At 48.6% G+C, this 26,853-nt stretch overlaps 1 protein-coding gene across 3 annotated transcripts; it reads right to left on the reverse strand.

Moving 5' to 3' along the window:
* Positions 1–924: 924 nt before the first annotated feature.
* MADCAM1 (mucosal vascular addressin cell adhesion molecule 1) lies at positions 925–25,436 on the reverse strand. 3 transcript variants are annotated; one of them, XM_029613614.1, is made up of 6 exons: positions 11,929–12,224; positions 8,325–8,585; positions 6,891–7,193; positions 6,001–6,132; positions 5,356–5,904; positions 925–1,613 (listed from the first exon to the last, which is right to left on the reverse strand). In XM_029613614.1, the coding sequence occupies exons 1-6, from the start codon at positions 11,978–11,980 to the stop codon at positions 1,480–1,482; spliced, it is 1,431 nt and encodes a 476-aa protein (XP_029469474.1). In that variant the 5' UTR covers positions 11,981–12,224; the 3' UTR covers positions 925–1,479. The 3 variants fall into 3 exon arrangements, with proteins under 3 accessions (XP_029469474.1, XP_029469473.1, XP_029469472.1); XM_029613613.1 differs by lacking the exon at positions 11,929–12,224 and adding an exon at positions 25,366–25,436 and having other exon boundaries at positions 5,356–6,132; XM_029613612.1 differs by having other exon boundaries at positions 5,356–6,132; positions 11,929–12,222.
* Between the last annotated feature and the right edge of the window lie 1,417 nt (positions 25,437–26,853).

Below are 26,853 nucleotides of genomic sequence, written 5' to 3' on the forward strand. Positions count from 1 at the left end.
TAGGATACTTACTAGATAATTTCTTTTTCTTTAGTCCTAGCAGACCAGTCCAAGTATCCTTCCAAAAGAAAAAAAAAAGGGGGAAAGGGTTTAAAAAAAAAAAAAGATATGCAGGACATCATCCTAATAGGCTAGGGCAAGAGGTTACTGAAGAACCTCCCAGCTATCCCAGGATATATAGTGTGACATAAGCCAAAAAAAAAAAAGAACGTGGAAAAAAAGTTCTCTGCCTCCACCTACTGGCAAGTAGGGGAATCCCTCAGGCGTGCACTGTTCTGCTAGGACTAAAGGAAAGGAAATTATCTGGTAAGAATAAATTTCACCATATTGAATGGTTGCTGATACATTTACTTCTGGTTCCACCCTGCCTTGATTTAATCTCTGTACTTCCCATGCAGTTAGATACAGCAGATTAAGACGGGGTGGGTGGCAAAGGAAAAATGCATTAATTCAAACAGAACTTCAGTCTCTGCACAGCACTCGTCTAACAAAGCATGCTGAGCCTGTGGTGTTACAGATGTGCTGAGAGCACAGATACCTTCAAATGCAGAAGGCATAGAAATACTGTCCTGCAGGACACATCTGAAAACAAACTAATCCAAACTTTCTTCTGTCTCTTTGGAGGTTCCAGTTTTTATTAAACTTTTGTACATGGCTCCCTCCCCCCCGCCCCCAAATTCAGATGAAAACAGCCCCAGGATTCATCGCAGCTACCCCCAGTCCCATCTGGTGTGAGGGCAGTACTAGTTCTGAGCAGATGAGAAGAGGGCTTCTTTCCTTTAATGAATAAATGGTGCACAGCAGAGCGTTGGCCCCAGACTCTGATTTATTTCAGGAACTATTCACACTCCTGCATACTCTTCCAAGCTTCCTGCAGTTTGATGGCACATCTACCATTCCCATTCTTTACATTCTGTATTTTACTGGGGGGGGGGGGGTCGGGGGGGTCTCCAGCTCGACTGGTACACGGGAGTACATTTTATCTATCGTTCTCCAGCAGCACTAGCAGCCGTCCAGAAAAAGTCTTGCTAATCTCATCTACAGCAGCGCTCAGCGTCCTTGCATGAGAAAACCTCTGCCCTGACGTTCTTAGATCTGTGTCACTGTTATGAGTTTGGAGAGTCTCACTTCCCCTGGGGAAGGGGGTGTCAGACGGCCGAGTCTTTTCATCTGCAGGAATTGGGAGTCACAGGCGGCCAGGGTCCCTGCTTCCCATCCTCCATTGATTGGGGACCCCCTTGCCTGAACAGGACCCTGGAGGCATTTGGAGTCCTAAGGTTTTGCTGAGGTCACTGTGGACCCCATTTTCTTTGTTCTCTCGGAGGATGCCAGTTTCATGTCCCCATTACTTTTTACCCACTCCTGCTTTCCAGACATTTTGAGCCTGTTCTCATCAGTTCCTCTTGAGTTTCAACAGAACTCTTGAGCAGGATGGATGGAGAAGATGATGTGGGAATGAAGAGGGGGCCTTCCTGTCCTTCAGGGCTGCGTCACCTCAAAGGATTGCTGCTTTTTCCCCGGCAGTCCCAGCCGCCTCCACAGCTGCAGAAAGACGACTGCCAGCGTGAAGCCCGTGACAGACACCACTGCCCAGACCATGATTGACTCCGTATCTGAGGCGGAAATAAAGAAAGAGATCAGGCGGGCAGAAATATTTTGCATTGCCAAATAATAAATAAACCCATTTAAAAATAAATAAATATATGTGATACATGTGACAATTATGAAAGGACATGAATTTTATACATAAATTCACTTAAACTGACCAAATAAGACCAGACAAATGTAGAAAGACACAAAATATAAAAGGAAGGTACAGGTACTTGGCTCCTGATTTGTGAAGAACTTAAAAAGTACCCAACATCTTATCTCTGGCAGGATCAGTCTGGGTCACTTAGAAGTGCCCAGCAGATCATAATGGGGAGATCCATTCCCTGCTCATCATTCACAGACGTGGCTATTCCCAAATCTCTTAGGCTAATGTTAATGGACTGTCCTCTAGAAACATGAGCCAAAAGCTTTTTAAACCCAGTTACGCTATTAATCTTGACCACATCCTCCGGCAACAAATGCTACAGCTTAATTGTGCATTTGCTAAAAAAAAAAAATACTTTATTAAATATGTTTTAAATCTGCTACCAGTTTCTTAGTGTTCCCTAGCATTAGTACAATTTCAAAGGGTAAGCAACTGTTCCCTGTTAACATATTCCATGCCATTCATGATTTTATAAACTAGGATGAATCTATCAGGTCCTGGTGATTTGCTACTATTTAGTTTATACCATTTGCTCTAGTATCTTTTCCAGATCTCAGTAATTTGTTTCATTTCCTCTGAATGATTGCCTATAAAGAATGGTTCCAGCGTGGGTATCTCTCCAATGCCCTCTGCAGCAAACCAAAAGCAAAGCAGGCATTTATCATGGCAAGAAAATACATCCCTCATTTCCATAGACTTTAGTTTGGTTTTCACCATAGAAGACCAGGGAGGAGAATCACTGTTGGTTGGCAAGAGTACAAATAGGTGTGGGGGTAGATACCACTCCATTTACATAAGAAAGTGTTTGATTGGAACTAGCCAAACTGAAAGTGAGCAAGGTCATGGAGCTAGCTACATGACCTATATCCCAGGATACAAAGGGAGCTCTGAGAGGTGCTGGTGGGTCCACTGAAGTACCTGTTCTATAGATCCGATTGGTACTATAAGATTGGAGAAGGGCAGTGGGGGTCCTGCTTCATAAAAGTGAGCCAAGGAGGAAGTTGCCAACTTCGACAGGTTAGCCTTATCTCAGTGGTGAGAAAATTGCTGAAAACCCAGCTGAAGCAGTTATCTACAATGCAGTGGGTTGCAGGATTTGAGGAAATACATTTTTGCCACAGGAAGGTCATGCCAGATTAATCTGATCGATATTCCTGCTTAGGTGACTAGAGAATTAGATCAAGGGGCAGGCACTTGATGTGGTTTAACTGGATTTCAGCAAAGCTTTTTGTTGCAGTCCTGCAGAGGAGGTTCATGAATATAATGAGCAAACTGGGAATGGGTCCCAGGCTGGAGGCACTGGATTAGAAATGGGTTGGCTGACAGATGACAGTGAGGAGTGGTAAATGGAACTCATTCTAGGGTGAGTAGCAGAGGGCCTCAGGAACTGGTTCAGTATCTGTGTGAGAGATACTGCGGAGAGTGCAGAAGGAAAAGTTTGCTTTTTTTTTTTTTTGTGTATGACTCTAAAATCTGAGACAGAGAGGACACCCCTGAAGGAGTAGCGAGAATAAGATTGATCTAAAAAGCGTGAAGAGTGGTCCAAGGTTTAGCAGCTAGGATTCAATGCAAAGAAATGCAGAGTCATGCATTGGAGCGCAGAAATCTGAAAGAGGTGTATGTGATGTGCGTGTGTGTGTGTGTGTGTGTGTGTATATGTGATGTGCGTGTATGTGTGTGTGTGTGTATGTGTGCGTGTGTATGTGATGTGTGTGTGTGTGTGCGTGTGTATGTGATGTGTGTGTGTCTGTGTGTGTGCGTGTGTGTGTGTGCGCGTGTGTGTGTGTGTGTAGGGGGAGGGGTGTTGAGAGACTTCGGGGTGATAGTGTCTGATAATATGAAAGTAGTAAGATATTGTGGCAAGGCGGTAACTAGAGCCAAAGGGATGCTGGGCTGCATAAGGAGAGGTGTAACTAGCAGGAGAAAAGGTACCGGTCAGTGGCGAGGCCTCGCCCGGGCGCTGTATTCAGTTCTGGAGGCCATATCTCAAAAAGGGTAGAGAGAGAACAGAACCATTCCAGAGAAAGGCAATCAAAACGGTGCAGGGTCTGCATCGAAAGACTTGAGGACCTAAATGTATATACCTTAGAAGTCAGGAGAGAGCAGGGGGGGGAGGGGTTATGATACACACCTTTCAATACTTAAAAGGTATTAATGATGCACAAAAATCAAACCTTTTCAAATGGAAAAGAAGCTGTGGAGCTAAGGCTCATGATAAGAAGCACCACGGGGATAGACTCGGGAACAGCATCAGGAAATACTTTTTCACAGAAAGGGTGGTGGATGCATGGGGGTAACCTGCATGGAGTGGCAGCCACAAGCCTAACTAGAAGCCACGGTGGCTAATCTGCACAGAGCAGATGTTACAACCGTAAACCGAAGGCGAGGGGTGACCTGCACAGAGTAGCAGTAACAACCTCAAGCATCTTGCTGGGCAGACTGGGTGAACCGTTTGTTACTTTATTTGGCTTCAGCCTAAGCGATAACTAATGGCGCTTATAAAGCACCTGCTTTAGAACATGAAAAGGAGCCATGCTGGGTCAGACCAAAGGCCCATCCAGCCCAGCATCCTGACTGTGACAGGGGCCAGCCAAGGTCTCAAGTGCCTGGCAGGTCTCAACAGCAAATCCCATTCCTTGTTGCTCACTTCCAGGGATAAGCAGTGGCTAATGCTTAGCTAATACTTACTTATTTAAGAGTTTTTATATACCGCGGCACGTTTGGAACATCACCTCGGTTTACAATAGAACGTAATGCAGCAACGAGCTTTACAAGAAACACGTGAAAGAAATAACAGAAAGCAACAGGCTTTACATTACTTCTTTATGGACTTTCCCTCCAGCAATTTGTCCAAATCCCTTTTAAAACCCGCCGTGCTGAATGCTTCCACCACATCCTCCAGCAACCAATTCCACAGTCTATGCATTGAGTGAAAATATACTTTCTCCAAATGATTTTAAATCTGTTACCTGCTGGTTTCACCGAGTGTCTCCTAGTCCTAATGCTCTTTGAAAGGGTAACTAGCCGTTCCCTATTTACCTGTTCCAATCTGCCCCATCAGTGCAAGAAAAAAAATTGCCATCGCACTGACTCTGTCATGTGGCGTGATGCGCTATGTTCCTGGGCTCGAGTGCAGTCAGCTGGGGGGGGGGGAGGAAGAGCTGAAAGAAGGGGCTGCTACTGTAGGTGAAGTGAAAGGTAGAGAGGCACACTCTCGAGCTGAGAAGATGCCCCTTTCTTCCTGCTTAGCACCTTGCTGAGCATTTCTAAATGTAGTCCCTATGGATGCCCCAAATCCTAAATCTAGTCCTGCTTACAGGCAGCCATGGGCATAGAAAATGTGTCTGCCTTCAGTGTGCGACTACACTCTTGCTCCCAATATCTCCAGTGCTATGGGAGATGGGGAAGCTCTTGGAGATTGTTTTTTTAAGACTAGCTGCAGGCCTCTCGCTGCACAGGGTCCAGGATCTCCTGCTGCAGGCCTTCACACCTCCCGCTTACTGAATGCCCAGTAAGAGACTGGAAGGCCCCCAACCATGAGGAGGGAAGATCACAGGAAGCAACATTTCTGGGAACCTCATCACTGGCAGGAAACTTACTTTTTGGAATGATTTTTGTTGGCACAAAGTGCATGATGGGGTTCCCATCAGTGGTGACAGACTCGACTGTGGGGTTCCCATTAGCAGTGACAGACTCGGTTGTGGGGTTTTGTTGGGTTGTAATGGACTCCGTTGTGGGGTTCCCTTCACCAGTGACAGACTCAGTTTTGGGGTTTCCTTGGATAGAAGTGAACTGGGTTGTGGGGTTCCCTTCATCTGTGACAGACTCAGTTGTGGGGTTTTGTTGAGTTGTAATGGACTCCATTGTGGGGTTCCCTTCATCTGTGACAGACTCAGTTGTGGGGTTTTGTTGAGTTGTAATGGACTCCATTGTGGGGTTCCCTTCATCTGTGACTGACTCAGTTGTGGGATTTCGTTGGGTTGTAATGGAATCCCTTGTGGGGTTCCCTTCAATGGTAACAAACTCAGTTGTGGGGTTTCCTTGGGAAGTAACAGACTCAGTTGTGGGATTTCGTTGGGTTGTAGACTCTGTTGTGGGGTTCCCTTCATTAGCAACAGACTCAGTTCTGGGGTTTGCTTGGGCAGTAACTGATTTAGTTGAGGGATGTCGTTGGGTTGTAGACTCTGTTGTGGGGTTCCCTTCATTGCTGACAGACTCAGTTCTGGGGTTTGCTTGGGCAGTAACCGATTCAGTTGTGGGATTCCCCGTGGCAGTAATGAACTTGGTTGTAGAATTCTCTTCGCCAGGCTCAGATGCAGTCATGGGGCTTCCCTCAGTAATAGGAGTCGCTGTTGTGGAGCTGTAATCATGGCCCACTGTTAAATAAAAGCACATTTTAGTCGGAGGTTTCACAGCTCTGTGCTAACATAAATGACTTATTTCCTCATTTCAGCAGTGCAGTTCTTTGGGAAGGCTTTCCCAAAGGTGAGCTGTGTGAGGGGCTTCACTACAGACGAAGCCCCAACCCTGGCAACTCATTGTCTACTCTAAGTACGGTGGGACTGGTGAGCTGGGACTACAAATCCCAGAACGCTTAGCAAGACAGGGCTTGGTCTGTTCCTGATGCTATGAAATTGCATGACGACCCTTCAGATATCAATCTACAATTTAGAAACTTCTGTCTCCTTCACACACATGAACATTCACTGCTGACAAGGGTGTTAACTTTCAGCTGGAGCAGGGTGGAAGGACTCAGAAAACATCCCAAGATTTGAATACAAGACTCTCTCCTGCTTTGAGGGTCACATGGGCTGTCGTCACTTTATCTCCCTGTGCCTCCCCTCCCCCACCCACTCACTATCTCTGATTCAGGGCAGCTTCTTTATCTCCCTGTCAGTCCAGACCCAGTTGGAAAGTTGAAGGTTGCCGTAGCCTTGCCTTCCCAGGCAATTCAGCAAATAGGAAAAGAAGTCACTAGTTTAGATTTTTACAGAAAGGTTTCCGATAAGAAAGAGTGACAGGGGAGTGGGGGGTGAGTTTCAAGAGGCTGCTGATTGCAAAGCTCACCCAGCCCTGGAACCAGAAGTGATTTTTTTTTTCCCATTGTGTCTCTCAGCAGGACGGAAGCACTTACCCTCTCTTGCGAAGGTCAGGGTTGTCTCTTGATGCAGCACGGTCTGCCCTAAGCTCAGGGCTGCCTCACATCTGTAAACGCTGCCTTCCTCTGGCCCTCCAGCGGGCAGCTGCAGCTGGGACTCGTATCTGTACAGCTCCTCCTCCTCCTCGTCCTCCTCCTGCAGCTCCGGCGACGGCAGCTTCTCACCTCCTCGGTACCAGCTCAGGGCTAGGGCAGAGGGGGGGTACACGCGGCCCAGGGCACAGCTGAGACGGGGAGCCCCCTCTGGATGGAAAACCAGCTCAACCTCAGCAGGAAAAGCTGCAGGAAAAAACACCCCCCACATTATTGTACCTAAGGGCTGCTAGCAGTCTCTGTGAATGCTCCCCTGCATTTTTATGTCTGATTTCGCTGAAAAGCTGGCAGCACATGGCAGGCGGGTCGCCCTCTAAGAGGTGAGCCCCTTGAGGGGGTCATCAGGGAGTCTCGGAGCCTGTGGGACTGGAAAACACGTGCTTTGTTTTGGTTACTGTCTAGTCCCTAGTGAGAGTAAGTAGACAGTAGTCTGCATTGAGGTTTTGTATTTGGTTGTATTGTGTTGCTTTTTATGATGTAAGCAATTTTGGTATCTGTGCTTTATGATGTAAACTGCTCTGGGTCCCCTTTTTGGGACAAGGGCAGAAAATAAGTCTAAATGTAAATGTACAAAGTTTCAAACCTAGATGGTAAGCACCCTGGGGAAAGAACCTTGTGACTGTGATCATCTTGCACAGGGCTATGCTACATTTATTTATTCATTCAATTCAACGTACCACCTGATATTAGTGGTTACTAGTGTAAACCAAGTGGTTTACACTAGTAACGCAAACATAAAAATACAATCATATAAACATAATTATAAATACAAATAAAACATTACAAAAATCTAAAAGAAAACAAAGAAAAGTAATAACAGAATCCCCTATCCCAGTATCCCCCGACTCTACCACTCAACCCACCTCTAAAAACTTAATTCCTTAACCCCCATGCCATGTGACCATTATACTAATCCCACTGTCAGGTCCCCACTTTTTCCCACCCCCAAAGCATCATAACCAGCCAGGCCTTTAATAGCTTGTGAAATTTCGGATAATCACTAACTTGCCATGCTTTGCACAGCTAAACATTACTGTGTGCAACCTGTAATCTGATTTGAGATTAATTAATAAATGGTGTTAACTGGTTGCCTTCCCATTTCCTCTTATTTGTTGTGTATCAGCACAATGGGGACTGGCTGCAATATGATTATTTTATCAGGGGGGGAAACCATTCAGCGTGCAGCCACCTCGGGGATAGCATTAGGCTGCAACTATTCATGCCCTAGTTAATAACCAAGAAAGGGAGGTTTTTGCCCCTTAGAAAGTGTTAAGAGATGAGCCAGACCCTCTTCTCCAGCCACCTGCATGCACTTACAATACACCTGCAGCTGGACGGAGCGCTGTCTGCTGTGACCTTGGCACTGTCCTATGCAGATTTTTCTGCCCTCGTGCTGCACAGCAGCCTTGGAGATGGATAGGATGCTGTACTGGCCACTAGAGAAGATGCTTCCAAGATTGGTGTCCAGACCTTTCCAGAGAACTGTCCCACCCGGGCACTCCTGGGAGCAGTTCAAGTGGATAGAGCTCCCCAGCTGGACCAAGGGCTCGCTGGGCATCAGGGTGAGCAGGGTCTTTCCTGGGCAGGCAAGACCGGGGAAGAAAGGGGGAGCAATTCAGTCGGTTGTTCGTCACCGTTCAAAAGTCGCATTCGAACAGAGAAACATCACATTCAAGTTAGGTTGAGGTCCATATTCAGCCACTGTGTGTGGCTCAGTAAGTTAGCCAGATAGACTTGTAAGTTTATCTGGCTAACTTTAGGACAAGTTTATGGAAATGATCAGATTTAGCCGGCTAACTCAGCTCTTCCCAGTTATGCCCCTGGAATGCTCTTGATTTATCCAGCTCAGTTTTAGCTGGAAAAAACTTAATCTGGCTAGAATTTAGCTGGATAAATGTCCAAATATTCATCTATCCAGGTGGCTTCTGAGTTAGCTGCCTAAATGTTTCTGAATATGGACCTCAATGTATATTTCACACCTGCCTCCCCCTTCCTCCCCACCCCTTACTGCCACAAGGAAAGGAGAATATCCCCTATACAGGACGTGGGGAAGGTTAAAAGGTGTAAACCTCAGCTATGAAGTTACTGCATCTTGGACTAAAAAGAAAAGGCAATCAGGAATAAGAGCAATAGGAGGAGAAGAGAGAACCACGTTTCAAGTATCTCCAATTAAAACCTCGGCCCAGACACTTGATCTTTCTATACAGGTTTCAGGAAAAGGATGCCAGAAATTACATCTTTAAATGCTTTCTCATTCTGAATTACTTTGTTACTCTTTTTTTTTGCCAAAAAAAAAAAAAAGGCGAGAAAAGCATTTACAAAGCAAAAGATTAAGTGGCAACCATTCAGGTTTGTTAAGGTCATAATATGGCTATTCAAGCAAGCAGAAAAGAAGATTTAATAAGGAATGATGAAGAGGAGAAGAGGGATGGGATTAAAAAGGGGGAATGGAATGAGGAGAGGGTACGGGGTAAGGAAGGCACAGCAGTGAGTGGGGTAGAGAGGTGAGGGAGGGGCATGGAGTGGGTAGGGGAATGGAATGAGGAGAGGGTACGGGGTAAGGAAAGGCACAGCAGTGAGTGGGGTAGAGAGGTGAGGGAGGGGCATGGAGTGGGTAGTAGGGATGTGCAGAGCAAAGGTTTATGTCCATATGTCAATATGTCCAAAGGGGGTCCCATTTGCGGTCAATATGGACATAAAAAAAATTAAATGAGTTGGGTATATGTCCATATGTGCAAAAAAAAAATTTTAACCCCCTCACCCTCCTTAATCCCCCCCCCAGACTTACCACAACTCCCTGGTGATCGAGCGAGGAGTGAGGACGCCATTTCTGCAATCCTTGGCGAGAAGCATGTGACGTCGGCGCCACGTCGAGTGACGCGGCGTCACGTGATTCCCGGCGCGTTCGCGCCGGAAGGCTCGTTCGGCCCAAAAAGAACTTTTGGCCAGCTTGGGGGGGTCAGGAGGCCCCCCCAAGCTGGCCAAAAGTTCTTTTTGGGCCGAACGAGCCTTCCGGCGCGAACTCGCCGGGAATCACGTGACGCCGCGTCACTCGACGTGGCGCCGACGTCACATGCTTCTCGCCAAGGATTGCAGAAATGGCGTCCTCACTCCTCACTCGATCACCAGGGAGTTGTGGTAAGTCTGGGGGGGGGATTAAGGAGGGTGAGGGGGTTTAAATTTTTATTTTGGCTCAACAATCGCGATTTCCAACATATCCAACATAGCTATGTTGGATATGTGGGAAATCCGATCGTTTATGTCACATCACTTTTTTAAGTTAAAAACAAAATATGCGTAGCGTTTTACATATGCGGTCAATACGAATGCACACCCCTAGTGGGTAGGGGAATGGAATGAGGAGAGGGCACGGGGTAAGGAAAGGCACAGCAGTGAGTGGGGTAGAGAGGTGAGGGAGGGGCATGGAGTGGGTAGGGGAATGGAATGAGGAGAGGGTACGGGGTAAGGAAAGGCACAGCAGTGAGTGGGGTAGAGAGGTGAGGGAGGGGCATGGAGTGGGTAGGGGAATGGAATGAGGAGAGGGTACGGGTTAAGGAAAGGCACAGCAGTGAGTGGGGTAGAGAGGTGAGGGAGGGGCATGGAGTGGGTAGGGGAATGGAATGAGGAGAGGGCACGGGGTAAGGAAAGGCACAGCAGTGAGTGGGGTAGAGAGGTGAGGGAGGGGCATGGAGTGGGTAGGGAAATGGAATGAGGAGAGGGTACAGGGGTAAGGAAAGGCACAGCAGTGAGTGGGGTAGAGAGGTGAGGGAGGAGCATGGAGTGGGTAGGGGAATGGAATGAGGAAAGGGTACGGGGTAAGGAAGGGCATAGCAGTGAGTGGGGTAGAGAGGTGAGGGAGGGGCATGGAGTGGGTAGGGATACAGGGTAGGTGAGTGAGGATGCTGTATAGGAGTAAGGAAGGACACGGGTGGGTGGGAACATCGGATAAGAGGGTATAGAGTGAGGAGGGGGCTTAGGAGTGAAGAGAGGGAATAGGAGAAGGTTCGGGGGTGAGTGGTAGCACAAGAAAAAAAGAGAACAGGTGTGAAGAGGGCCTTGGCTTAAGGATGGATATAGGAGTGAAGAGGGTGGCACACGAGTGAGAGCATAGGAGGAGATGACAGAGAAGTGGGGTAGGTACACACCATTCGGTCTTCACGAGGAGGGAGACATGAATGTGACTGCAGCAATATCCCCAAGAAGGAAGACAGCTTTTCTTCCTCCTATATTTACCTATGTCTTTGTGTATCTGCGCCTATCTCTGGTGTCTTTCTGCATCTCTGTTCTGGTTATCAGTCTATGCATTGATTTGCATTTCTACACATGCCTGTGTCTGTGTGCCTCTTGTGCAAGAGTTATCTGTGTGTGTGTACATAGGTTTGTGTATGTGTGAGTGTGCATATGTGTTTGTGTCCGTGTATGCTTGTGAACGTATTTTTGTGGGTGTTTGTGCATGTATGTATGTGTCTTTGTGCATATTTGCATGTGTGTGTTTGCATATGTTTGCATATGTGTTTGTGACTGTGCATGTACGTATGTGTGTGTTTGTGCATATTTGCATGTGTGTGTTTGCATATGTTTGCATATGTGTTTGTGACTGTGCATGTACGTATGTGTGTGTTTGTGCATATTTGCATGTGTGTGTTTGCATATGTTTGCATATGTGTTTGTGACTGTGCATGTACGTATGTGTGTGTTTGTGCATATTTGCATGTATGTGTTTGCATATGAGTTTGTGACTGTGTATTTCTATGGCTTTGAATCAATTTCTGGATTTTTGTGCCTGCCACAGTAAACTGAATCAGACTGATGAAAAGAAAGTGTTCTGTATGCCCCACAAGATGGCATCAGATGCCTATTCACTTTCTCCCCTGCAATAGCAAAACAAAAGTCTGGGAAGAAATGAAGAGAAAAGACTTACCCTGGCATCCCAGACCAACCGTGAGGAGAAGCAGCGCTGGTCCCATGCTCATTCCTGCTGTTGCCCCTTTACTCTTCTGGTCCCGACTGAGGGGACTCAGAAGCTTGTGCTGGCTTTTATCCAGCCCCAGGGGATATCCTAGCCATACTCTCAGGGACTAAGAACAATGCTGGGTATTTCCAAAGGGGGATTTCAGTCCCTCCGAAGATATGCCAGAAATGCAGAAGGCGGGAGGGTTGAGGTTCGTGCACATGCTCTGCCTGACCTTTCCAAGAGTATTCAAAATCCCTCCCACAATGTCCAACACCAGCTACTCCTACTGCTTCTGGGTACTGGTGTTGTGAGACTTATGCAATGCTGAGGCAGTCCCTTCTCCATGCAGCCTACCAACCAGCCAATACAAATGAGAAGCCGCAGGAAATGGACTTATTTCAGTGATCATGGGGATAATCAACAAGGCTGGGGTCAGAAGAGAGAGGATTTTAGATTGAGAGGATAAGTAGCTCCACAGTTAGAGCAGCGGGCTGAGAACCAGAGAATCCAGGCTTCAAATCCCACTGCCCTGCCTCGTGACTTCACCTTCCATCGCCTTGGAGCCTCATTTTCCTGAGCATTTTCCCCCCGTAGACACAGAAAGGGAGACAAGCCTTCGTAATTCGGGCTCTTGGATTGTAAGCTCTCTTGGGCTTCCTGTACCTGAATGCAATTGGCCTTGAGCTGCCAATGTAGGGCATGAGCTAAATCTAAATAAATTAAAAAAATGCATTTGTGAAGGTGGAGTATGAATGAGGGGGCCAGGCAGGGAGCACCGATGTAGCAACATAGCAATGTGGAAGGTGGGAAGTTGGGAACTGGCGATGGAGAGGGGCACAGATAAAAAAAACAGTTTATCTGATGAACAAAAGCACCCAGACAGGGGTGGAGGCGGGAGCTTGATAGTGAACTTAGGAGAGGGTCAGATAGTGCCTAGGTCGGCAACAGCCTCCTTCCATTTCTGTACTTCTCTCTCTCCCCCCTCGGTCCCACTCCATAAAGTGAGAACCTGAGAGTTTGCAGTGCCACATCAGGCTGGACTGAACTCCAGCAGGTGCTACTGGGCCTGTGGATGCGCAGGACATGGGATGATTATATGGGATCATGGGGTCAGCAATGATAGAGAGAGAGAGAGACAAAAGTCCCCAAGAAACCCGACTGCATGCAGTACAACGCCGGAGAACCAGAAACAGAAACTGTGCAAAATACAAAAGCAGAAGAGCTGCACAAAGTGCCCATTTCCCAAAGCTGGCCAAAAAAAAAAATAAAATCTAAGATTTCCCACAGAAAATGAGCAGGTAAAACTCTCTCTAATCCTGGGGGCGAGCCGAAGAAAAAGCAGCAAAATCTATGGTATTCTTGTTGCGGTCTCTGTCGCCACGGTGGTGCCCGAGACCTTACCTTCTTCCCGGGTCCCGGGGAGCTGCCGCGTTCCGCGGCCTCAGGACCCCGGCCGCCGCTTCCCCCAGCCGTTTCGGTCCTCCGCGGGCCTGCAGGGCCTTCGGGCGCCATGCGCCGGCTCCCACGCTGCCGCTGGCGTGCTCTCACGGCCAGCCCCGCCCCCAGGCGCGCGCGCGCGGCTGACCTCCAGTTTTAAAGGGACCAGCGCGGGAAAACCCGGCTCCTCCCTTCTCTGACGTCAGACGCTGCAGGGCTATTTAAGCCCTGCAGTCCCTTCTCTTCTTTGCCTTGCAACGAGGTTCACTACTTCCGGTAGTTCTAAGTTGCGTTCCTGGATTGCCTGTTACCTGCCTGACTCCGCTCTGCCTGACTCCGCTTGCCTGCTACCTGCCTTGACCACGGATTACCTGACTCTGCTTGCCTGTTACCTGCCTTGACCACGGATTGCCTGACTCCGCCTGCCTGCTACCTGCCTTGACCACGGTTTGCCTGACTCCGCTTGCCTGTTTCCTGCCTTGACTCCGGTTCGTAGTTTTGACCCTGCTTATCTTCAGCCTGCCCTGACCTCGGTTCGTGACCCCGACTTCTGCTCGCTCGCTGCCTGCCCAGACTCCAGTTCGGATTCCACTCCTGGGTTTCTTCGTTCTCACCTAAGTCCCAGCGGTCCGGGTCCCTACGGGCTCCTCCTGGGGGGACCTCGGGCTTCCAGGGCGAAGTCTCCTAAGTCCTAGCAACCCGGGCTCCCACAGCTCCTCTGGAGGAGTCTCGGGTTTCCAGGTGAAGATCCTATTGCCCAGTGGGAGTTCTGCCTACCGACTGTTCCCTCGGGCCAGTCGGCCCAAGGATCCACATCCGGATTGTCTCCAGCACAACAGTTTGCAAGGCCATGGATCCGGCAGACCTCGCCGGGCTACAGGCCATTCCGGGTTTGGCCTAGCAGTCGGTTCAGCAACAGCAAGTCCTGGATTCCTTGGCTGCTACAGTAGAGCGGCTGGCGTCTCGCATGGATACCGAGCCGCCCGCGCCCGTTCCAGTACCGGCACCTGTTCCTGCACCACTGGTAACCCTCCAGTCCCCTACGCAGCTCCCAGCGCCCTCTCGCTATGCCGGGGATGCCAAGGCATGTCGAGGGTTCTTAAATCAATGTTATGTGCGCTTTGCACTACTGCCTAACCAGTTTCCTACTGATGGCACCAAGGTGGCGTACATTTTTGCCCTTCTGGACAGACGGGCCCTGAATTGGGCTTCCCCCATGTGGGAGAATAATGATCCTGCACTGGGGGACTTGAATCGCTTTGTGGAAGAGTTCAAAGCGGCCTTTGATGAGCCAGCACGACAGGCTTCCGCTACTTCAGAGTTACTTCAGCTCCGGCAAGGGTCACGGACCTTGGCAGACTACGCTTTGGATTTTCGCACCCTCGCCCATGAGGTAGGCTGGCAGGATGAGGCCCTCCGGGGCGTGTTCCTGGAGGGCTTAGCCGGTCGTATTAAGGACGAGCTAGCGGCTCGGGACCTGCCGGAGACCCTGAGTTCCCTGATTGACTTAGCAGGTCGAATTGATCGGCGTTTGCAGCAGAGGGCGAAAGAGGGGCGCCCTTTCCGACATTCGACGTCTGTGACTCCCAGGTCCTCGAATTCGAGTTCGGGGTCGCGAGGACCTACATCTTCACCTGCAACTGCCTCTGACAAGCCCATGCAAGTGGGTCGTTCGTCTTTATCACCCGAGGAAAGGCAGCGACGCCGGGACTTAAGACTGTGCCTGTACTGTGGAGGAAAGGGCCACTACCTTGCCCAGTGTAAAGAACGGGCGGAAAACTCCCGCGCCTAGGTGTAAGGGAGGAGTGTCCCCTAGGCTGCCTTAGTCCTGCTCCTCAATGTACTATACCGGTAATCTTGGAATATCCAGGTGGTTCCTTCCTCACGCAAGCCCTAGTTGACTCCGGGGCTGGAGGCAACTTCATTACTAAAGAGTTGGTGCAACAGTTGAATCTCTCTACGCGACCGAGGACTCCTGCCTTGCGGATAACCTCTATTCAGGGTACTCCTTTATCAGGGTGCATCTCCACCGAGACCGTCCCGTTGATTTTGCAGACGGGCTTGTTACACACAGAGGAGATTTCCTTGCTAGTGTTGGAGAGAGCTGTACATCCGGTAGTTCTCGGGTTACCCTGGCTTCAGAAACACTCTCCTGTGATTCGCTGGAAAGATTTTCAGATTATCCAGTGGAGTTCGGAGTGTTTCCAATCTTGTCTCCAAGCGAAAAGATTCCAACGGATTCCGCTGGCCCACACCGTACCGGTATTACCGGCTCAGTATGCTGACTTTCAGGATGTCTTTTCCAAGGAAAAAGCGGAATTGTTACCACAACACCGACCTTTTGACTGTGCAATAGAGTTGCTTCCAGGTACTACTCCCCCCCGGGGACGAGTTTATCCTTTGTCTCAGCCAGAGACCAGGGCCATGTCCGAATATATCTCCGAGAATCTGGCTAAGGGCTTCATACGCCCTTCCAAGTCTCCCGCCGGAGCAGGTTTCTTTTTTGTTGCCAAAAAAGACGGAGGCTTGCGGCCTTGCATTGATTACCGTGGCCTCAATGCTATCACCAAGAAGAACCGGTACCCGCTTCCCCTCATTCCGGAGTTGTTGGACAGACTCCAAGGAGCCCAAGTCTTCACTAAATTGGACCTCCGCGGCGCATATAATCTGGTTCGAATCCGCCCCGGGGACGAATGGAAGACGGCGTTCAACACCCGGGACGGCCATTATGAATATCTAGTAATGCCGTTTGGACTGTGCAACGCTCCCGCTGTATTCCAGCACTTGATGAATGAGGTTCTGCGTGACTTATTGCATTCCTGCGTGATCGTCTATTTGGACGACGTTCTTATACACTCCCCGGATCTTGCTTCCCATCGGCAACATGTGAGACAAGTACTCCAGATTTTACGAGACCACCATTTGTATGCTAAGTTCGAAAAATGTCTCTTTGAACAAGAGTCATTACCCTTCCTCGGGTTTATAGTGTCTTCTACGGGTTTCCGGATGGACCCCAGCAAGGTATCCGCCATCAGGAAGTGGCCCCGACCTGAGGGGTTAAAAGCATTACAACGCTTTTTGGGGTTTGCTAACTTCTATAGACACTTTATTCCTCAGTACTCTCGCTTGGTGGCACCTTTAACCGCGCTAACTCGGAAAGGGGCAAACACTCGCCTTTGGCCTGAGGGAGCTTGTGAGGCTTTCGAACAATTAAAGAAGGCGTTCCTCCGGGATACCTGTTTACGTCACCCAGATCCAACACGGCCATTCTTTGTCGAGGTCGATGCCTCTAACATTGCTGTGGGAGCGGTCCTCTCACAAGTCTCTAACTCCGGACATCTCCTACCCTGCTCCTATTTTTCTAAGAAGTTCTCCTCAGCCGAGTGCAATTACGGTATTGGGGATAAGGAGTTGCTGGCTGTCAAACTTGCGCTGGAGGAATGGAGACAGTGGTTGGAGGGCTCTCTTCATCCGGTTACAATTTATACAGATCACAAGAACCTGGAGTTCCTTAATCAGGCCCAACGTCTTAACCCTCGACAAGCACGATGGTCCCTTTTCTTTAACCGTTTTAATTTCATTCTGAAGTACCGACCCGCCTTGAAGAATGTACGGGCTGACGCGCTCTCCCGTTATGAACTTCAGGAGGAAAAGGAAGACCTCCCACAACACATTATTGATCCCGCTAAAATCCAGTTAGCTAGCACCACAGTCTCCACCCTAGGACGAGTGGTGGTTTCCCACAAAGACCGAAGAAGGGTGTTAGCTTGGGCCCATGACTCACTTTCAGGGGGTCACGCCGGCAGGGAGAGGACGCTCGACCTGCTTAGCCGCTATTACTGGTGGCCTCGAATGCGACAAGATGTCCGAGTATATGTTGACTCATGCCCAGTATGTGCCCGGCAAAAACCGCCTAGTGGTCGGCCCTGGGGCCTCCTGCAGCCGCTGCCTATTCCCGTGGAACCATGGTCCCACATAGCCACGGACTTTGTAGTGGATCTGCCCCCCTCGGAAGGTAATACGATGATTTGGGTAACGGTAGACCGTTTTTCTAAGATGATTCGCCTGGTACCCTTGCCTAAGCTGCCCTCTGCACCTGAACTCGCACTCCTGTTTACTACACACGTCTTCCGGGTTCATGGTCTACCACAGAGTATCGTATCGGATCGAGGGCCACAGTTTACGGCTCGTTTTTGGCGTGCCCTTTGCAGGAAATTTGGGGTCCAATTAAATTTATCCACGGCCTTTCACCCCCAGACTAATGGTCAGACGGAGCGCACGAACCGCACTCTTAAAACTTTCCTCCGCAGTTTTATCTCCGAAAAAGGGAATAACTGGACTTCTCTCCTGCCTTGGGCAGAGTTCGCCTACAACAACCATACCCATGCTGCCACAGGACAAACCCCTTTCCAGATTGTGTATGGACGTCACCCAAGGCCTCCTTTGCCGCTTCCTATTTCCATTCCATCGCCTGCTGCCTTAACCACAGCACGTCAAGTGCATCATCTCTGGAAGAGGATTCAACTCAAACTGAACACCGCAGCAAAGAGGTCCCAGCAGTATACCAACCGTCATCGACGACCAGCACCAGTTTTTCTGCCAGGTACCAAAGTGTGGTTAAGCACTCGGAACCTCCAACTACCTAACCGCTCTCGTAAGTTGGCTCCTCGATACTGCGGGCCTTTTCAGGTTGCGGAGCGTATTGGTACCGTTTCCTACAGACTTCGCCTTCCGTCTTCACTTCGCATCCATAACGTGTTTCACGTATCTTTGCTGAAACCGGTGGTACTGTCCCGGTACCATCATCCCTCCACTGATGCACTATCATCTCCTACGTCTACTGAGACTACGTATCAGGTACGAGAAGTCTTGGACGTTCGCTTCCATGCCCGTCGCTGGGAATACCTGCTGGCATGGGAGGGGTGTGGCTCCGAGGAGGACTCTTGGGAACCAGCTCGGAACATCTTGGACAAATCATTGCTCACTCAATTTCATCTGGACCATCCCGGGAAACCTGGCCCTCGGTGGAGGGGGCGTAAGAAGGGGGGTACTGTTGCGGTCTCGGTCGCCACGGTGGCGCCCGAGACCTTACCTTCTTCCCGGGTCCAGGGGAGCTGCCGCGTTCCGCGGCCTCAGGACCCCGGCCGCCGCTTCCCCCAGCCGTTTCGGTCCTCCGCGGGCCTGCAGGGCCTTCGGGCGCCATGCGCCGGCTCCCACGCTGCCGCTGGCGTGCTCTCATGGCCAGCCCCGCCCCCAGGCGCGCGCGCGCGGCTGACCTCCAGTTTTAAAGGGACCAGCGCGGGAAAACCCGGCTCCTCCCTTCTCTGACGTCAGACACTGCAGGGCTATTTAAGCCCTGCAGTCCCTTCTCTTCTTTGCCTTGCAACGAGGTTCACTACTTCCGGTAGTTCTAAGTTGCGTTCCTGGATTGCCTGTTACCTGCCTGACTCCGCTCTGCCTGACTCCGCTTGCCTGCTACCTGCCTTGACCACGGATTACCTGACTCCGCTTGCCTGTTACCTGCCTTGACCACAGATTGCCTGACTCCGCCTGCCTGCTACCTGCCTTGACCACGGTTTGCCTGACTCCGCTTGCCTGTTTCCTGCCTTGACTCCGGTTCGTAGTTTTGACCCTGCTTATCTTCAGCCTGCCCTAACCTCGGTTCGTGACCCCGACTTCTGCTCGCTCGCTGCCTGCCCAGACTCCAGTCCGGATTCCACTCCTGGGTTTCTTCGTTCTCGCCTAAGTCCCAGCGGTCCGGGTCCCTACGGGCTCCTCCTGGGGGGACCTCGGGCTTCCAGGGCGAAGTCTCCTAAGTCCTAGCAACCCGGGCTCCCACAGCTCCTCTGGAGGAGTCTCGGGTTTCCAGGTGAAGATCCTATTGCCCAGTGGGAGTTCTGCCTACCGACTGTTCCCTCGGGCCAGTCGGCCCAAGGATCCACATCCGGATTGTCTCCAGCACAACAATTCTGCCTCCGGGCCAGAACCAGAATTTAACCAGAGACAATTTGGACAAGCACCAGAACACAAGCATTGTCTTTATTTCTCTTCTGTGTATTATTACTTAATGATTTACTTGGCAACACATGTATATGGAACAACCTCCCCGTGGAGGTGGAGGAGACCAGGACAGTGTCTGAATTCAAGAGAGAATGGGACAAGCACAGGGGATCTCTGAGGGAGTGGTAGGGATGATAAAGCTGAATAGTTGGTGAAGGTGGGCAGATTAGATTTTGTATATGTTTCTGTCTACAAAATGTAAAGCCAGGAAAGTTACTGAAATTGAATTGAGAGAGCGTGACCCTGCCTCTAAGCGAGGTTTCCTCCGCAGCAGCTGTGCTCAGCTGTAGATCAGATAAATGTAATCATTTATCATCACAAGAACATAACAACATAAGAAAATGCCATACTGGGTCAGACCAAAGGTCCATCAAGCCCAGCATCCTGTTTCCAACAGTGGCCAATCCAGGCCATAAGAACCTGGCAAGTACCCAAAAAAAAATCTTCATTAGGAGTTCCCCAAGGCTCCTCACTGTCTCCTACCCTTTTCAATATTTACCTCCTTCCCCTCTGCCAGCTGCTAACAAATCTAAAATTAAAACATTACCTTTATGCCGACGACGTTCAAATTCTGATCCCCATAACTGAATCACTTACAAAAACATTCATATTCAGGGAAAACTGCCTCCAATCCATCAACCTCCTCCTCACCAGTCTAAACCTGGTCCTCAACACAGCCAAAACCGAACTCCTCCTCATCTCCTCCAATCACACCGACTTTCCTCCACAGACCTCTTTCAATACCAAGATCACACAAGTAAGAGACCTCGGGGTAATCCTCGACAACCGTCTGAACCTAAAGAAATCCATCAACACCACCAAGGATGGCTTCTTCAAACTACAAATGCTAAAAAGACTCAAACCTCTCCTACATTTTCAAGATTTCAGGACAGTCCTCCAAACCCTGCTTTTTTCCAAGTTAGACTATTGTAACGCCCTTCTTTTGGGTCTCCCCTCCTCCACAACTAAACCCCTGCAAATGCTCCAGAACTCGGCAGCCAGAATCTTAACAAACACCAACCGCGTTGATCACATCACACCCATCCTCAGGAACTTACATTGGCTCCCAATAAACTTCAGAATCTTACACAAGTCCCTCACCATCATCCATAAAATCATCCACAAACAGCTCCAACTCGATCTGCAGATCCCTTTCAAACTTCACACGTCTACAAGACCCATCAGAGAAAGGTATAAAGGAACCCTACACATCCCCACAACTAAAGCCACCCTTCATATAACCACCAGAGATCGGGCATTCTCGATTGCAGGACCCACCATCTGGAACACCATGCCTACAGATCTCAGATTTGAACCCTGCCTTTCAACATTTCGGAAAAAACTTAAAACCTGGTTATTCACTCAAGCCTTCCCCCAACTGGTGTGAAAGAAAAAAAAGACTCTTAGGCAAATCCTCTATATAGATCCAGGCATCCCCTAGTTACCACATGTTAAGTTCTCCTCCTTTGTTTCTGTAGCCTCTGGCTACCTCAACGCCCAAGTTCACTACACCTTGTTTATTGTAACTTTGCCTCCTGTTCAATGTTAAGTTAATGTATACCCCGGTTCCATGTAAACCGACATGATATGATATCCATCATGAATGCCGGTATAGAAAAGCATTAAACAAACAAATAAATAAATAAGTCTATTTCATGTTACCATTGCTAATGGCAGTGGCTATTCTCTAAGTGAACTTAATAGCAGGTAATGGACTTCTCCTCCAAGAACTTATCCAATCCTTTTTTAAACACAGCTATACTAACTGCACTAACCACATCCTCTGGCAACAAATTCCAGAGTTTAATTGTGCGTTGAGTAAAAAAGAACTTTCTCTGATTAGTTTTAAATGTGCCCCATGCTAACTTCATGGAGTGCCCCCTAGTCTTTCTAGAGAGATTGAGAAGTACAATGAAGCTCTGTCCATCAATCCTCCTTTTCCATTACTGAATTCAGCAGTAAACTTGTATCACCTTGTCCCAGGCACTTGGGCATCTGGTTACTCACCAAGGCAGAGTGTTTCCCAAGGGATTAGAAAACACTTCCAGCACACAATGGATCTAGATTCCAAGTGGAGAGGGCAGTGGTGCACATCTGCATCTTCTGTTTCTAGCATTTGAGGATTCTTGCGAGACCCCTTTAACATGTGGTCCAAGGATCTGACATGCCACCCTAACCTGTTATTTATTGTACCATGACCTGAAGGGACCAGCTGGAAAGAGTTCTCAGTGCCACCACACAGCAGGAGTTTCACAAACAATATTGAAGTCAGTTGTACATTAGAAGTCCCCAAGCTGGCCAAGACCAGGGATGCTGAAGAAGCAGCGTTCATAGCTCCAAGGGGAAAGAGTTCTAGTCATCACAGAATGGTTAAACCTAGTGGCCAGATTTAGGTCCTGTGATTGCAGGGATCTAGAAGGAGTCCTGTGGTGTGGCCTCCAGTGGAGGGTCATCACCTGCATTGACCGGACTAGAGTAAATTGGGAGGGGATAAAATCTCCAGATAGCTGTGAAATGAAGGCCTATGGTATCATCCCATAATGCACTTTGCATGCTAAACTACATACAATCATCCCAAAATAGGTCTGAAAGGGCCCTCAAGAGGTCACTTATTCCATCTGCCTTTTTTGGCTGACCCATGGTTTAGGTGTACTGCATCCTGCTTGGAGAGGGGGATGGAACAAGTGACCACAATCAAAGTGATATTTTGCCATGGGGGAGAGGATTCCCTCTCTGAGGATATCCAACTATGACAGGAGAGTCCTCCAAAGAGAATCAGCCACTGAAGCTGTCCTCAAACTTGCTCCCTCCAGGCAAGCTGCTCTCTCCCAAAGGCTGGCATTGTTAGCAGTTTCTACACTTGTAGGCCGGTTGAACCTCATAACTTTAGCATAGCTGGCCTGTGAATTTTGAAATTACTCACGGTGCTGGCCTATGGGTGAAAGTGGCATGCTGATTGGGAGAGTGGCATGCATCACTGTGGCACACGTGCTGGGGTTGGCCAACCACTGACCTGGGCAGATGCATGTCTAACCTCCAATGGTGGAGATCCCACTGCCTCACTGGGAAAGTCATTCCAGGGCAGGGACAGTTTAAGGCCTTTAGCAATCAAAGCAACTACATTGGGCCTTGTTCTTCCTGGGACCCTCAAGCAGGACAATTGGGAGCAGGGGTAGATGTAGGGCCGGATTTTAAAAGGGTTACGTGCATAAGGTACGCGCGTAACCCTTTTAAACCCCCCCCTGTGCGCAGCGAGCCTATATTGCATAGGCTTCTGGCATGTGCAAAGCCCCGGGATGCACATAAGTCCTGGGGCTTTCTTGGGGTGGGCGTGTCGGGAGGCGTGACGCGGACGGCGCGTCATCGGGGGGGCATATCGGGGGGCGTGACGTGGTCGGCGCATCATCCGGGGGCGGTTGCCACAGGCGTGGTTTCGGCCCAGGGGCGTGGCCATGGCCTCCGGACCAGCCCCTGGACCAGAACATGGTGCACAGCAGCCAGCCCGGCACGCACAAAGTTACGCCTGCTTCGAGCAGGCGTAACTTCTGCGGGGTAGGGGGGATTTAGATAGGGGCCAGGGGGGGTGGGTTAGGTAGGGGAAGGGAGGGGAAGGTGGGGGAGGCGGAAGGAAAGTTCCGAGGCCGCTCCGATCGAAGCAGGCGTAACTTTGTGCGTGCCGGGCTGGCTGCTGTGCACCATGTTCCGGTCCAGGGGCTGATTTTATAAGATACGCGCGGCTATGCGCGTATCTTAATAAAATCCGGCGTAGTTCCTACTGCTTCTGCCCACGTCACTGTTTTTCTGTTACTTCTGCTCTATGGGGGGCTTAAAAAAACCTGCTAATTTTGCTATCCCGCAGCAGGAATGGAACATTGAGGTATTGAAATTGTCCCTCCTCTGTGATGAGAAGAGCTGAATTTGCATATCACTTTCAATGCATATCCAGCAGCATAGCTCTCTGCTTCAACGGCAGGGGAGAAGAAAAAAACTGATACCTCACGCATATCCAGCATAGCTCCCTGCTTCAACGGCAGGGGGAGAAGATAAACAACCAATAAGGGCTGTATAACATAATCTGGGTAAAAACAAATAAGCATGGGTGTAGCTTGCTTATTGCGGCGGTTACTACCCCTACTACCTCTAACTACTCAAGCTAGATATTTCACTTGGATGCAGCTCCATCACCGCTCTCTACATTAATGGTGGGGGTGGAAGGGAATTAGAACCAAGAGCTAAGAGAAACAGATAAGTATGAGAGAAGAAATGAGGGAAGCTTGCTGGGCAGACTGGATGGGCCATTTGGTCTTCTTCTGCCGTCATTTCTATGTTTCTATGTTTCTATGAATTGCACTGCAAGATCAGAGAAAAGATTTGCTATTTGTTTGAAGACTGGAAGGTTGCCAATGTAACGCCAATTTTTAAAAGGGGATCAAGAGGTGATCCAGGAAACTACAGACCAGTGAGTCTGATGTGTGTGCCAGGCAAAATGGTAGAAACTATCATGAAGAACAAAATTTCTGAACAGATAGATAAGCATAGTTTAATGGGACAAAGTCAACATGGATTTAGTCAAGGGAAGTCTTGCCTCACAAATTTGCTACATATTTTTGAAGGCATAAATAAACATATGGATAAAGGTGAGCCAGTTGATATAGTGTATCTGGATTTCCAGAAAGTATTTGACAAAGTCCCTAATTGGAGATTGTTACAGGTTCAGACCATGCACACTGGGATCCTGCCCAGGGGCTCTGACCTAGGGGGCTAATCTCTTATAAACACACACAATTACTGGGATTATTCCTGGGGGCTAGAACCTAGGGACTTATCCCCTACATAGAGAGCAACACACAAACTTGGATTCAGTCATCACGGTTCCAGGTAAGGAAGTAAGTTTATTTGAGCAATAGAAGGATAGAACAAATAAAATCAGATCATATAGAAAACGTAATAGGGGTGTGAATCGTGTGATCGATCGTCTTAACGATCGATTTTGGCTGGGGGGGGAGGGAAATCTGATCGTCGTGTTTTTTTTTTGTTAAATCGTTAAAAATCGTAAATCGGGGGAGGGCGGGAAAACCGGCACACCAAAACAACCCTAAAACCCACCCCGAACCTTTAAAACAAATCCCCCACCCTCTCGAACCCCCCCAAAATGTTTTAAATTACCTGGGGTCCAGTGTGTGGGGGGGGGGGGGGTGGTCCCAGCGCGATCTCCCGCTCTCGGGCCACGGCTGCGTTGAGAAATGGCGCCGGTGGCCCTTTGCCCTTATCATGTGACAGGGCAAAGGTAGCGCCGGCGCCATTTTGGTTCCTGGCTCCCGACGTCACGCGTGCAGGAGATCGCTCCCGGACCCCCGCTGGACCCCCAGGGACTTTTGGCCAGCTTGGGGGGGGGGGGCCTCCTGACCCCCACAAGACTTGCCAAAAGTCCAGCGGGAGTCCGGGAGCGATCTCCTGCACTCGTGAAGTCGGGAGCCAGGAACCAAAATGGCAGTGGCGCTACCTTTGCCCTGTCACATGATAAGGGCAAAGGGCCACCGGCGCCATTTCTCAACGCAGCCGTGGCCCGAGAGCGGGAGATCGCGCTGGGACCCCCCCCCCCCCCACTGGACCCCAGGTAATTTAAAACATTTTGGGGGGGTTCGGGAGAGTGGGGGATTTGTTTTAAAGGTTCGGGGTGGGTTTTAGGGTTGTTTTGGTGTGCCGGTTTTCCCGCGCCCTATTTAACGATACAATACAAATGCCCCTGACGATAATTCGGGGGCATTTGTATTGTATCGTACACTCTAACAATTTTGGACGATTTTAAAATTATCTGACGATAATTTTAATCGTTCAAAAACAATTCACATCCCTAAAACGTAATGGTAAATAATAACTATTGCTACATAGATATAAAAAGCTTACATTTCCAAAGGATCAGCCATACCATCACATCCAGGGCGCCCTCTCTCTTCTCTTTCTCGCTGTCTCTCCTTTTACACTACAAATGCTTATGAAAGCAACAGAATTCCCTCCCTCTGAATTCTTATCAGTTTTCAGAAATAGCTGTATGGCCTTCATTCTCTCTCTCAGACTTTAGTATAAGTTAATTGCTAGTTTTCTTATCATAGACTTAGTGGAATAACTAAATAAACAGTCTCTTGCCTGTTTGTAAATATTTCACAGTGCAAGACAGAGGTTGGCCTGAGCCTTCAAACTAGTCTGTGTCTGGGTGAAAACTCTGAAGCCATACCGCCTAACCTCTATATACATCCTCAGCAAAAAGTAACAGAAAATAACTCCAACAGAGACTTCCTAGGAAATTAGAAAGTCATGGAATAGGAGGCAGAGTCCTTTTGTGGACTGCCAACTGGTTAAAAGATGGAAAACAGAGAGTAGGGCTAAAGGGTAATTTTTCCCAGTAGAAAAAGGTGAATAGTGGAGTGACGAACCTGGAAATGGGAATAACAAGTGAGGTGATCATATTTGCCGATGTCACAAAATTATTCAAAATTGTTAAATTGCAAGAGGACATTGAAAAATTGGAAGACTGAGCATGCAAATGGCAAATGAAATTTAATGTAGACAAGTGCAAAGTAATGCACCTAGGGAAGAGTATCCCAAATTATGGCTACATAATGCAAGGTTCCACATTAGGAATCACCACTGAGGAAAAGGATCCAGGTGTTATCATTGAAAATACGTTGAAATCTTCTGCTCAGTGTGCAGCAGCAGCCAAGAAAGCAAATAGAATGCTAGGGATTATTAAGAAAGGAATGGAGAATAAAACTGAGAATATCATAATGTCTCTGTATCGCTCCATGGTGCGACCTTGTCTTGAGTATTCTGTGCAGTTCTCGTCACCTCATCTCAAAAAGATATAGAAGAATTAGAAAAGGTACAGAGAAGGGCGACCAAAATGATAAAGGGAATGGAACAATTTCCCTATGAAGAAAGGCTAAAGAGCTTAGGACTCTTCAGCTTGGAGAAGAGACGGCTGAAGAGAAATATGATAGAGGTCTATAAAATAATGAGTGGAATCAGTTGTTTACTCTTTCGAAAAATACAAAGACCAGAGGACACACAATGAAGTTACTAGGTAATACATTTAAAACTAAAAGAAAATACTTTTTTACTCAATGCATAATTAAGCTCTGAAATTCATTGCCAGAGGATGTGGTAAAAGCTATTAGTGTAGCTGTGTTTATTTATTTATTTTATTTATAAATTTTACAATTTAAATACAAGTATACTTGTACCAAAAAAAAAAAAATGAGAGATTTGCCAAATCAAATACATTATTCAGAATCATATTGACCTAAGAACAATAACAATAACATTTCAGCACATTTCTCTCAATAATTATAGGAAAACGGGGGGGACCAAGAAGGAAACAAAAAAGTGATTAAGACT

This window comes from Rhinatrema bivittatum, chromosome 8 (assembly GCF_901001135.1).
Source record: "Rhinatrema bivittatum chromosome 8, aRhiBiv1.1, whole genome shotgun sequence".
Taxonomy (NCBI): Eukaryota; Metazoa; Chordata; class Amphibia; order Gymnophiona; family Rhinatrematidae; genus Rhinatrema; species Rhinatrema bivittatum.